General features: G+C 27.6%; 1 protein-coding gene across 4 annotated transcripts in view; it reads right to left on the bottom strand.

Annotated features, from left to right (window-relative positions):
• Positions 1-13,204, bottom strand: part of gsb (paired box protein gooseberry) — a 47,672-nt gene that overhangs the window by 18,067 nt on the left and 16,401 nt on the right. For 2 of the 4 annotated variants that reach the window (XM_088197745.1, XM_088197744.1), the window contains 2 exons: positions 741-913; positions 567-669 (listed from right to left, as the gene is read on the bottom strand). In XM_088197745.1, coding sequence (XP_088053871.1) covers positions 567-669; positions 741-913 — 276 coding nt within the window. Of the gene's footprint in view, positions 1-410; positions 670-740; positions 914-13,204 lie in introns of all 4 variants that reach the window. The other 2 variants (XM_088197742.1, XM_088197743.1) reach the window with 1 other exon arrangement.

Genomic DNA, 13,204 nt, shown 5'->3' with positions numbered 1-13,204 from the left:
ATTTTTAAAAAGAAAAACATTTGTATGGGTTCAATTCACGTTGAAAATGTAAAACGTACAAAGAGCTCTCTGACTTGACAAATGCAGGAGTGACATCAAAGGAATTTTTTCACATGCTTGAATTCTGAACATGTATAGAACGAATCTACTCGGCTTGTAAAGGTTAATATGAAATTTAGACACGTCTGTCTTTGTCGAAAAAATTTCGTCACAATTAAGCGGTTTTCGGACGTAAATATATAATGAAAATCACTGATCAGGAAATGCGGCATCACGGCTCGCCGGTCTATGATTATTTGTATTTATTTTAAATCTGTTCGTTTCCACAGATTTGTCAAATAGAATTGAGAGATGAAAATGTTTGCTATCCGGCACTCATTGATTTACTTGATAAGATCAAAGATATTCACCGAGTATGCCGTCGATGCTGTGGTTCCTTCTCGGATCTGATTCGTCTCGCCTTCCGCCTCTTATCAGTCGCGATATGGAACTGACCGAAGGAGCGGTGTGTTTGTCGCAAATTCCGTCCTTGATCAGCTTGTCTCTGATTTCCCACGAGAAAATACCTGGATTTTGTCGCTTTAGCTCTTCGATCCTGTTCTCCACTTCAGGGGTTGCGACTCTCGGCTTGGAACCGCCTATAACTCCCGGCCTGATTGATCCAGTCTCCTGTTTTATAAAATAAAAATAAGATAACTCTTGATACATATTTTTCATATTAAATAAAAAGTTATGCATACCTGATAGCGATTTAGTATCTTAGAGACGCATCCATGCGAGACCCTCAACTGTCTTGATATAACGCAAGGTCTGACTCCAGCAGCCGCCATTTCTACGATCTTCAATCTGGTATGATTTGGAAGTGGTCTTCCGTTGATGAAGACTCCTCCCAGTTGGTTAACTCGACCTTGTCCTAATAAGAACAGAAAAAATACAACATCACAATAAAGTCGTAAAATAATCATAAAGCTCGCTTTTCATTGGATTAAAGCGGCCGTAAACGTTCATTTTATATTATATACACAGTAAAAAGGCTTTAGTATGTATTATATGGATATATTGTGGTAACAATGGCACGGTTTTATTTCTCCGCTGCCCCTCTTCACGAAATCCATTTTTAAGCCTCTAAAGGTGGCTCAATAAACGGCTGCCATTACGACGAGGAATACAATAAGGATTTTATTGGATGTCTTCCACGCGAATGAATTAACATAAGATGTACAAGAATGGCATTGATGTGCAATGTTGTTTGATCGTTTTCGCATTGTGACGACAACAATGCGGCGCTGGATTGGAAAAACATGGCGCATAGTCGCGTTCGCGCGTTTTGCCATCAATTTTAATCTAATAAAATAAAAATAAAGCGTGTATTAGTTAAAAAAAGATTTTATTATGTATTATATATATATTATTTTATATATGCAGAATTAAATCATTATTTTTTATCTATAAATAGGGATACAATAAATTAATTTTAATATTTAAGAAAATTATACCCATATAAATTACTAAAATATTATTGTAAAAGCCTATGGATTTTTAATATAATTTTATCACCAAGATTAAAAAATCTGATCTATTTATTAAATGATGTATTGAATCAAACCTTACCTGGCATATGTAATTTTTTGATATTTATTAAAGAGTGCTATTTAACAGGAAATTATTTTAAGAGATATGTGTATTAAAATAAAAACTTTGTTCCATTAAATTGTTTGTGCATTTATGTAAATAATCTACAGATTTTTTCTTTAGAAAAAGATTCATTGCAGAGAGTTATTCTTTTTCTAGATTTGTCTTTGCCCCCTCCCCCCTCTCTAAATGTTGAAATAGTCAGATTTTATTATTTAAAATCTGACTATTTCAACATTTTAGCACTTGCCCGACTCAATTAAATGATATGGAACATCTGGTTTAACTTCGACTTTTACCGATTCTAAAAAACTGGCCAAATTTTTTGGGCGGCATTTTATTACCGGCCGGGTCAAAAAATTGTTTTCACTTATTCAGGTTAGCTTTTAGCTTTACGTAGATATATATTTTTAGCGTATTCAGTTTAAGAACGACACTACACAAATGGTCCTTCCATCGCGAAAATGCCGCCACTAAGTAAGTGCCACCCGGGACGGTCCACCTTCCCCGCCCCCTTAAATACGCCATATGCTATATATTAAAGCGTCAAAAGTAACCGTAAAATATTAATATTTACAAGGAAAAAAGTATTTACACTCCTTAAAACTTTGTAAAGCAAATACTATGCATTATTTTTTTATTTTTTATTTCTATTTATGCTTTTACATTTAATTGTTTGAAACATAGTCTATCAGAATCAATCATTTAGTTGTAATCCAATAATATAATATCAATAATCGTAAAATGCATTTAAAAATATTTTTTTCGCAAAGTGATAATAATTTTATAGATTTTTTAATTGCACTGTGTACAATTTATGAAATTTTCCATATAAGATAAAGTTATTCAATCTTTGTGGCAGCTTTTAAAAATACATTTTTTTCTTTTAAACTCGTGGAAATATTATAATATCGCTATTACTTTTAACTTTGCTGATATTTTTATACATCTAAATTATATTTTATATGTCAGTGGTATAAATCAGGAGCTATTATTTTGAATCCTAGTGTTTTTAATTTCAATCGTGTCTGGGAGCTTGGAATTTGTGAATATTATATAATTATAATTCAGATCAATCGTCTTGGATTAGGTTTTCTTACATTTTCCCAATCTCACGGATGATGAATATTTAAATATAATCGAAATTTACTACGTAGTGATATTTTGACTGTAAACTATATTAATAATCTCAATGAATTATGTTTATCTCATTATGACGCATTGGGCTAACACAATGGAAGATTTACAATAAATAGCTATTATGCTATATGTATTAAAATATTGGTATTCTACACCTTAAACGCCGATGAGCATAATATGTAGGCAGTTATACGTGGGTGGGAAAAAAGCTGTACAATGGCCGATTTGACTTCTCAATGAGTATCATTCGTTTGAGGGATGATACCGCGCCCAAAAAAATACCCCAGAATGGAGAAAATGGTGCGTTATTTGGCGTTATTGATCATTTACAAGATTGCCCTGCATTGTTGCGATTGTCGTGTGCAAAAAGTTCGCACAAAGGTGCCATACAGGTAAAATTGACTGGTGAAGATCCTTTTACCACAATGGACCACCCCCGGCGGCGGTGGATGCTGCGTTTGATCGATACACATCACACACCGGCGAGAGATGAAAGAAGTGCGCACAGAGATGGATAATTGAGAGAGAAAAGGCACAACAACATCACGGCTCATGTGGCAATAGCACAACTTCAAACGGTGTCGGATAACGCTACCCGGTCAGGTGAATTCGCTACCGGCTATTATTCGCGTAAAGAAAAAAAAGCTCAAACAACACACCATATTCGATTAAGTAAACACAATGCGTAGTCATAAAGGTAGTTTTATTCCGTTGGGAAATATGTTATTTTTTTATAGAAAAGTGATTGAGGCTTGCGTGCTACTTCAAGTCAAAGGTCAAAACATAAATAAAATTGAGATTGCGTTGATGATATCAATAAAAATTTCTATTGAAATCTGTTAGTAACTGATCATAAACTTTTGTACGATATGTATCAGTATTTCTTAAACATTTGTAGTTAGAAACAGATTTCAAGAGTCAAATTTATATTTAATGTTTCTTGATATGTAATTTAGTATAATACTGAGCCAATATATGACCTTGAAATGATCTAATATACAATATGTATATACGGAAATGATACATGAATATAATCTATAGATAACATGTACGTGCTGGAACGTTATTATCGGTAGCCAACAATGCTCACAATAGTAGACATTATTCCGACACGTTCCTTCTATTTGTTTAGTTGAGCGGAAAATCGCAATACCTTTTCGCCTATGGACCATAAATTTGTACAAAGATACTCTTACTTTTACTTCCACATCTCAACGGCTCAATGGCATTCGTGCGTGATGAAAGACGATACGCGAGTAATACGAGTAGTCAAATTAATGACATAAGTGATGCCCGTTGTATCACGCCCCGTTCTCGATTGCTCGACGAAGGTGTTCCAGAGGTGGAGTTATATGTGTTTGTTCATGGAGTTGGTATTTTTATTACGTTACTATGATGAACAAATAGTAATTGATTACGCCTTCGATCACGATCTTAAGTAAATATTTAATTATCTACGATTGAAAAGTTCTCGGCGGGGATGAGTCACGTATGCAAATATAGAAACCGGCGTAATTAGAAGCAGAAGATGATAAAAAATAGTGTTTTTACTGTTCACGTTTACGTTGCGTACGAGAGCGTGATGGAAGCTGTGGCTTCTGAAATGAAGATCGTGATCGAAACTAGAAAAGTTGGTATTAAAATTAGAATTTACCGTTCAACAACAATCTCTTCTGATATTAAGAAATAATTAAATACGAAGAAATATCTTTGATTTTCTGATCTTAATAAGTAACAATTTTCAGTAATACAGCAATAAAGTAATCAAGTATAATTTTAATGAAATAATGCATCACATACAACTATAAAAAAAGATAAATAAACCTTTACGTGTTTATATTATTGTAAAATACTACACATTTTTTTTTGTAGAAATTTTTATTCTTTCCAATTTAAAAATATTGTAATCTATAGACAAAGCTTTTTTATTTAGTAGTTTTGTGTATTTTGTAAAATTAAAAAGTCATATTTTGATAGAATTAACATTAACAATTAATTATATGTATAATATTTACATTTATAAGCTCTTAACTTTGAAACAAAGTCTATTGACCACATATATAATAGTATGAAATTTTGCTTTAACCCTTTGATTAGTGAGTTAATTTATACATATTTGTTAATTTGTTAGAGTACACAAAATAGTGAGTTAATCTTATGTATTCTTTCATAATTTTTTATTTTTTTTATTAATGTATTATTATTTTATATTACATTTATAGTAAATTATATAAGAATTCTCAACATTTTATTAATTTTATTAATTTTACTACTTTATTTCAATTTTTTTACTTTATTTCAATTTAATTAAAATTTATTAATCAATTCATATTTAATATATTTGGCCATTTTAAAATTTTTTAAATTTAATTCAGTGGCTCTCAATATTTTTTATAAAATTATTGCAAAATATTTTTTGTTATGTTACTTTATTTCGTACTTTTTTTCTATAAAAATAATTTACAATATAAATATAATATTATCTGGGGTACTTCTAAACAATGATAGATATCGCCGTATATGTACGGCGATACTCCTCAAAGTGTTTATAAATACCTAGTATTTTTAAGTTTCAATACTTATTTTAATTATTATTTTAAATAAGTATTTGTAGTATTAAATATCACAGAAATTCCATAAAATTATTTAATTATTTTGAATAATTTATATAAAAAAAATACAAATTTTACTTCAAACTATATTATCCTACATCAAAGAAATTATATGTGGTTTCTTATTTTCATGAAATTACTATTAGGTAATACCAAAATTAAGGTATTGTTTTAAATATGTAAAGCAAAAATCACTATATATAACTCTTTGCTCACAATTAAGCCAACATCAACGGAAAGCGAGTCTTGCCGTTCATGTTACCTTAATTGTGACGGAAATAATATTCACTACAAAATTCAGAAAAAAAATAGTTGTTCCTAAATGTTTCGGTCTTATTAAATTAAATATGTATTCTTAATTTTATAATTGTTGCATAAATCAACTTGCTTTATATATTAAGTAATCCCGAAATAAATGTCGTTATCTTAATAAAAAAAAAAATAATGATAGTAAATATACTTTTATTTAAAATAAATAATCATCTCTCACTAGAGCATTTTTTTCAAATCCATTAGCATAAAATGTTTGATGTAAAATATTCCGATCGCTCCCTTTTCACATCGTCTGTATTTTGATTTTTTTTATTATTCGGAAGGAGCAAGGTCTGAAGAATAATATGGATGAGATAAAAATTTCTTTAAGTTCCTTGATGTTGTAGAATTATTCGACTTCTGTTGAAAAGTGTAGGGATTTTTTACTTCTACAACGTACTTGTACAACGATTTATCTAATCACAACATAAGCTTGTTGTTACTGTTTGGCCATGTTTAAGAATTTCTTAATGCACAATCTCTTTGCAATTGCACAAAATATACAAATTACCATTTTTTACAATAAACCCGGGATTTGAGGTAGATTTTGCTACTTGACTTCTGAATAACCACTGTCTTCTACAACGATTGCTGTAGTACAACATATTTTTGTTTTTCATTTTCGTGTGTAAGCCATATACATTTTCTTTAAATTTTCACAATCTTTTTGTGTCTATGCACTGTTTTTCGGCCAACTGATTAGTTTGAGTAGGATTTACTTCCATTTCTGTAGCCAGGACATCATTGTATATATTTGCTGGTCTCCTATTTCCAGGACTATACATAATATAATAATTTATTGTCCAATTTTTTTGTTTATTTTTTTCTTTTGTGGATATTAAATTGATCATTTACTACTTTACAAATGTTTTAAGTGACCGTGGTTAGCAAATTTTTCTTAAGAAATTCAAACAACATGCAATTTTGTATAAATTGTTTCCTTGGTAAAAATTCTGGCATTATAAATTTTGAGGACCAAGTCTAGATATGTATCAATACATATAGTACTGTATCAACGGCCAAAGCAAGACTGAAACTTAAATTAACCATTTAAAGGCCAACGACTAATTAATGGGTCACCTGTTTTTTTTCTTCACGCGTCAATAGCTCTTTCTTAAAATAAATATAAAATACTTGCTTTACTGTATAATTTACGAATTAAAAAATAATAAATGTTAATAATTAATATGATTTAAATTTTAAACAATTAATTTGTTTTGAAAAAATATCAAAAAGTGACTCATTGCCGTTTAAGTGGTTATAAAAAACGAGATTTATTTCATGATTACCAAATATGTTATAAAAATGAATGAATGATACTTTTCTTAACAACTATAAGTTAATTATTAAAGTAATTTCAATATATGGATAATGATAAAATAATTTAAAATGATAACTTATCTTACTTTCATAATTGGGTAAATTGTCGAGATTGAATGTCTCTTCGTCACCAAACATTTCCGGAAACTATTTTCAACTTTTCCAAGGCAATTTTTAGAAGCTCTAATTTCTTATCGCATGAACGAGATTATTAGAACAAACTGTGTAACGGTCCAGAGGCGAATGAAGATCGAATTGAAACTATAGTCGCCAGTCAGTCACACCGAGCCGATCGTAAAATTAATCACCGTTTGTTTTACTAGGAAACAATGATGAAACTTTTCCGGTTCGTTAATGTCGAACAAGAGACTTTTGCACGTAATGTACTGATAACAGAAACCAAAATATTCTGAAAGTCAGGTGTGTGAAATCATTAATATATAGCATACAAAATCGAAATATTTAAAAACATTAAACATAAAACACCCACACGCTATGAAAAAAACATGGCAAACCTTTCTCCTGCATTATGAATGTTTCGTTAATTATACAGATAAAATATAATGATGCTAGTAATTTATTTTAATAAAAATATCATTAACAATATTTTTAAAGAAAAGCGCATTTAGCGCTTTTCATACATATTATATTATTATTAAATATATTGCAAATGTTTCGAACCACTGTGCTTAAAAACACACAATCGAGTTATTAATAATTAATTAGACCGATAAAGATCTGACGTAAAAATTGGTGTGGTATTGCATAAAAAACGTTAAAAGCTAATACTGAGCTCAGCGTGATGAATATTTTATCCTTTTGTGAGAAATAACCGGAAGTCTCTACGCCCTTTGTGCATTCGATGAAAATTCTGGCAATACTTATGGCGAATGTTGATTTTGATTAATAAACTGCGTTTCGTTTGAATGGCTGTCGAGGTTATTGATTGATTAATCTGAGTTTATTTAAAAAAAATGTTTTCAAAGTTTGCCTGAAATTCGATTAAAGATGGAGAAAGTTGCGAGATTATCGGTTGAGGTGAGCTTTCGTTGCCTAATTGCTTTATATTTTATTTAATATAAATATACAAATTTGTGTTAATCAAATAAACGCTATAATTATTTTTATTAATATTCGACAAGTTAATTAAAAATAAGACACAGGAAATATAAATCGTCTAAAAGTTAATGGTAGCAAATTAATGGTTGTCGATTGATTATTAGGCCATGGACCACTTTTGTTGTTTTTTGTAGTTGTTATTTAAGTAAAAAATATACAAAATCATTGGTTTGTTATTGACGTAAATTTATAAAATATATTTTTTGCCCCAAAAATAAGATGATTCAATTTTATAGCTAAAACAATATGGGGCAACAAACTGTATTAGCTCAATTACAAAGAAATATCCTTTCTCGCTTTTCCGTTAAATGAAAGCAATCACACACAAAAGCCTGGTAGTCGGCTCGCATCCTTAATATTAAAACAAAATCTCTCGATACAACCACTATGTTATTACGGTAGGCGTTAAAGCGCTATCGTAAATCAACATGATATACCCACCCCGGCGTAGCGCCTTCAAATTTACAAGAAAAACGAGTAATTATACCTAATCGCGTGTGCTCGCCAACTTCGTCTCGTGTCTCACCTGCGAGATTGCCACATATTTGTGTATATCGTGTATTACATACAATATATGTTATATGCTGATAAATTATTCAACAAATTGGCCGCACATTGTAGTACTAAGAAGAGAGTGTGCGAAAATTTTCCGCTGTGATTATGTGCACCTTCCGCACGACAGCCGCCCGTTTGTCTTGTACCCCGAAGTTTTATATGGGTATAATAAAATCGCGATGTTAACGGATTGTAACCTTACATTACATACTATTTTATTGGCAAAGTTTATATTACATGCATGATCATTTAACGCTACTGGATAAATTTAAATATTAGATTATTGCCTTTCGCATATTTTAAAGAAGGAAAATAGGAATCAGTAATGTAGAAAGAATATCTAGAAATACTATTACTATATGTATATGTATAATATTTAAAATTTATGAAAATTAATTGTTTATAATTATTCTTACTAATAATTTGTCAATAGGCCACTAAATAAAATATAATTACAAAATATTTCTTAAAATATATATTTTATAATATTAAAAAGTTCACTATCATAAAATATTTAAAAATATTATCAAAACTACTTTGAGGTTTTTTTAACTTTTACCAAATATAAATTTTATTATATTTAATAACTCGAACTTAAAAAACAAATTAAAAATAAAAATGATACAGTACTAAAACTATGTATAAGGGAACTTTTTCACATTAGTTGTAAAATATTTTAGAATATGATTTTAATTCTGAAAAAATATGTTTTGTAAATTTTTGTTTAAATGCGATTTATATAGAGGCCGAGGAAATGATTTTTTAATTTATTCAAAAAGTGATGACTGCTTTTTATTTTGACTAAATACGATGAAATTAATTAAATAAAAATAATTTAAAGCTACTTGTGTATTAATTAAACTAAATAGTAAAATTATTATAAAAAAAAACTAAACCTTCGTTATTTCGCATTCCTTAAAATGTATTATTGTAGTGAATTATTTAAAAAAAAAAAAAATTAAGGTAATTTAAGTGAAAATGTGATTTACTTAGTAGATTTAAAAAAATGATTGTTAATCTATTATAAAAAATATTTGAAAATGACTTCTCCTAACTTTTATATTTAATTTTAATTTATACATAGGTTTAACTTTTTTACTTTTAACTAAAAACAATGAAAAAAATCTAGATACTTGTTAATACATAATAATTATTTTTTTAAATATGATGTACAAAAATTACTTTTTTTATTTACAACGATTTTTCTTTCTAACTAAAAACGATGGAATAAATTTAATAAATTTAATAATTATTGAAAAAATTATGAAGAACAAAATATTTTTTTGTTAGTTTATAAATTATGTAAAAAGTATAAAGTAACATAAGCTTTCGTTTTTCGCATTTAAAAAAAAATATATTTTATTACATTATTTAAGAAGATTTTTTTTTGTAAATTGAAGTAAAAAAATGATTTCATATTCTATTAAAACAAAAATATTTAAATTTTAATTAATTTATTTTTAAAAAATGCTAAAAAAAATTTTCTCCTTATTTATATGTATATAATTTTAATTTATACATAGCTTTAACATTTTTTACTTCTAACTAAAAACAATGAAAAATTCTGGATACTTGCTAACAATACATCAAACTGATTTTTTTAAATACGATGTACGAAATAAACTATTTTTAGTTTATGAATTGTGTAAAAAGCATAACAAAACATAAACCTTAATATTTTTCATAAATCTAAATATGAATGTAATTTATATTTTCAGCATATTATTTTCGCATTTATTATAAGAAAATGTTTTTTTAATTTTGTTGATAATTAAATTTTGTTTAAATACATCAAATAATTTTTTTACAATTGTAAGTAAAAATGATTCAGGTCTATTTTAAGAAGCGCCACTTTTAATATTCATAAAATATACCAATTAGTGCAAGTATAATTTTTTTAAATATGAAGTACAAAAAAAAACAAATAGTATATAAATGATGTAAAATGTGTTTAATTATTATTTTATAAAAAATAATCCTTAATAAATCTCAGTATAAATGTAATTTACTTAGATTCTTAGTAAATGACTTCATATTTTATTTAAATGTGACTGGGATAAATTTAAACGCACTAATGAAGATTTAAAGATAATTTAAATTTTATAAATTAAAGAATAAATCGGATTATAAAAGATACTCTTTTTTTAATGTTAACTAAAAATAATACAGGGCTACATTTAAACGTGCAACATAGTAATAATAATTTTGAGGTGGGGGGGGGGAATATGTAAGTACATAAAAGTTAGTTTATAACTTTATATTTCATGTAACTTAAACATTTTTATAAAATTCGAATATATTTATTTATTATTTTATTAAAAAATCTATATAAATATGTTGTACTTAAATTTGTAACATTTTTTTTAAGCTACAATTAAACGGATCAAATTAAAGTAGTGACTTTGTTTATCTGTTCTATAAATCAGTAAAACTTGTACTAAAAATGTTACAGGGCTATTTTTAAATGCGCCACATCAATATTATAAAGAAGAAGAAAACACAAAATAAAAAAAATTTAGCTTGTAAGTTACTAAAAATTGAATAAACATAATATTTTTTGAATTATATATAAAAATATAATTTATTCCATTGTTAAGTTAATTTTAAATCAGCTAGTGTGAAAATAATGAATTAATTATTATTTACTTAATTAAAAATAATTAACCGTTGTAATATCTGTATCTTTAATATGATTTATTTATTTTTAGATTTATTATAAGAACTTAAAAAAAAAATTATGCTAGGCTTCTATTAAATATAAAGAATCATTTATGAATATGAATATTATATCATTTTTTTTTAAATTTCATTTATTTATTAATTTTTAGAAGAAACTCAATTTAATTGCGAAATAAATCGATTGAACTAAATATTGAATAAAAATACTATTTTTAAAAACAGATAATAATATTTTTTTTATATGATTCATATCATAATAAAATAATTATAAAAGTATAAAAAAACACTAATTTAAAATGCACCGCTGAGTATGTTTATTGTTTAAGAATAATATTGATGTAGTAAAATGAAAAAAAAATATTATTTTACTTTATTGTTCCTTTTTTAAAATTTTGCTATAAATCATTTAAACATTTTTTCAATTTTACTTAAAAATGAAACAGGACTTATTTTAAACGCTCTATATAATAATTATTATTTTAATGAGAGAAAAACACACAGTATAGAGAAAGTGGGTTTATAAGATTTTTTTAAATTGTGGTAAAAAATATAAGAAATGTATACTTGGGTATCTTTTAAGAGAGCTAGTGTAAAAATACTGAGAAACATAATATTCCCTTATTGAATAAAATAATTTACCAAATTAAGGAATCGCTGTCTTAAGTTATTTATTATAGGAAAACATATAAAAAAATACTTGGGTTAGATTTTCTATAAATTTTACAGGTTATTGATTTTTTTAAGACTATATATACAATAGTATTCATTTGCCCCTGATTTGCCCTACAAAGTGACGAATCATTTGCGTCATGTTTAATAGATCATCGATGACCTAGAGTGCCTCTATGCTTCAATAATTAAACTATTTTATTTAAAATAAGAACTTGATAAATCAACCTTGTCGAGAATAATAATTACTAAACATAAGTTAACATATGATAAATCTAAGCACATTTAAATAAAAATATTCACCCTAATGCTGACTTACACGAATAGAAATTTGCTTTAGAAATAAATTATATTTAATAATAGGAAAATAAGTCACGTAACGCAGCGCTACATTGTTACGAATCAATATACTTTCCAGAGTCGGAAAGCTCTCCGATATGACATTTTCCACTATATCATATGATATTGAGTCACACATACACATAGACAAACTGTTTGTAAACATTGCCCACGGCGCGGTTCGTTTAATAAACGTCGTCCCGACCGACACATTCTCGATCACATACCAAACTCGTACGTGCTTTCGGATCCAAAACACAATAAAGCAGTGACTCTCAACCGTTGGTTATTCGCGTCTAATTAACACCACAAAGTCGCCGCCTCGAAAATGAAAGTACTTAGTTCTAACCGCATGTATCTCATTTCGGTTTTGCGTACACAAAATACTTGCCACTTCGAGATAAATGGGGTTAGATCTAAGCCGACGATTTTAATGTAGAAATTATCGTCGCCGGTCAATGGTCCGATAATCAACACATCATCAATTTTGTTACACACAATAAAAGATGTTGTGTTAAAATGATAACCTCTATGAATAATAATAAATTAGCATAACAATGATGAGATGAGGCGCGGGCGAATGGAAGGTGTGTGCGTTTTATAAGAAGAAAAATATTAAACATGTGTTGTAATACATATTTATATATCAACTTATGTACGAAGCTTACTATTGTATGTATGAAAAAAATCGCATTGTAATATTAAATTGGGTAATGTGCACATTGTGATTATAAAATGCAAAAGGGGCGGAAAAATATTTTGTTGTGTACAAACATATGTTATTTTAGGATGAGTTTACGTTTATCGTTTTTTAATAATACATATTA

Source organism: Plectrocnemia conspersa, unplaced genomic scaffold (assembly GCF_051122295.1).
Source record: "Plectrocnemia conspersa isolate PC_06_02 unplaced genomic scaffold, ASM5112229v1 ptg000011l, whole genome shotgun sequence".
NCBI classification, from domain to species: Eukaryota; Metazoa; Arthropoda; class Insecta; order Trichoptera; family Polycentropodidae; genus Plectrocnemia; species Plectrocnemia conspersa.
The sequence above is the reverse complement of the archived record's forward strand: the minus strand, read 5'-3'. Positions and strand labels throughout refer to the sequence as shown.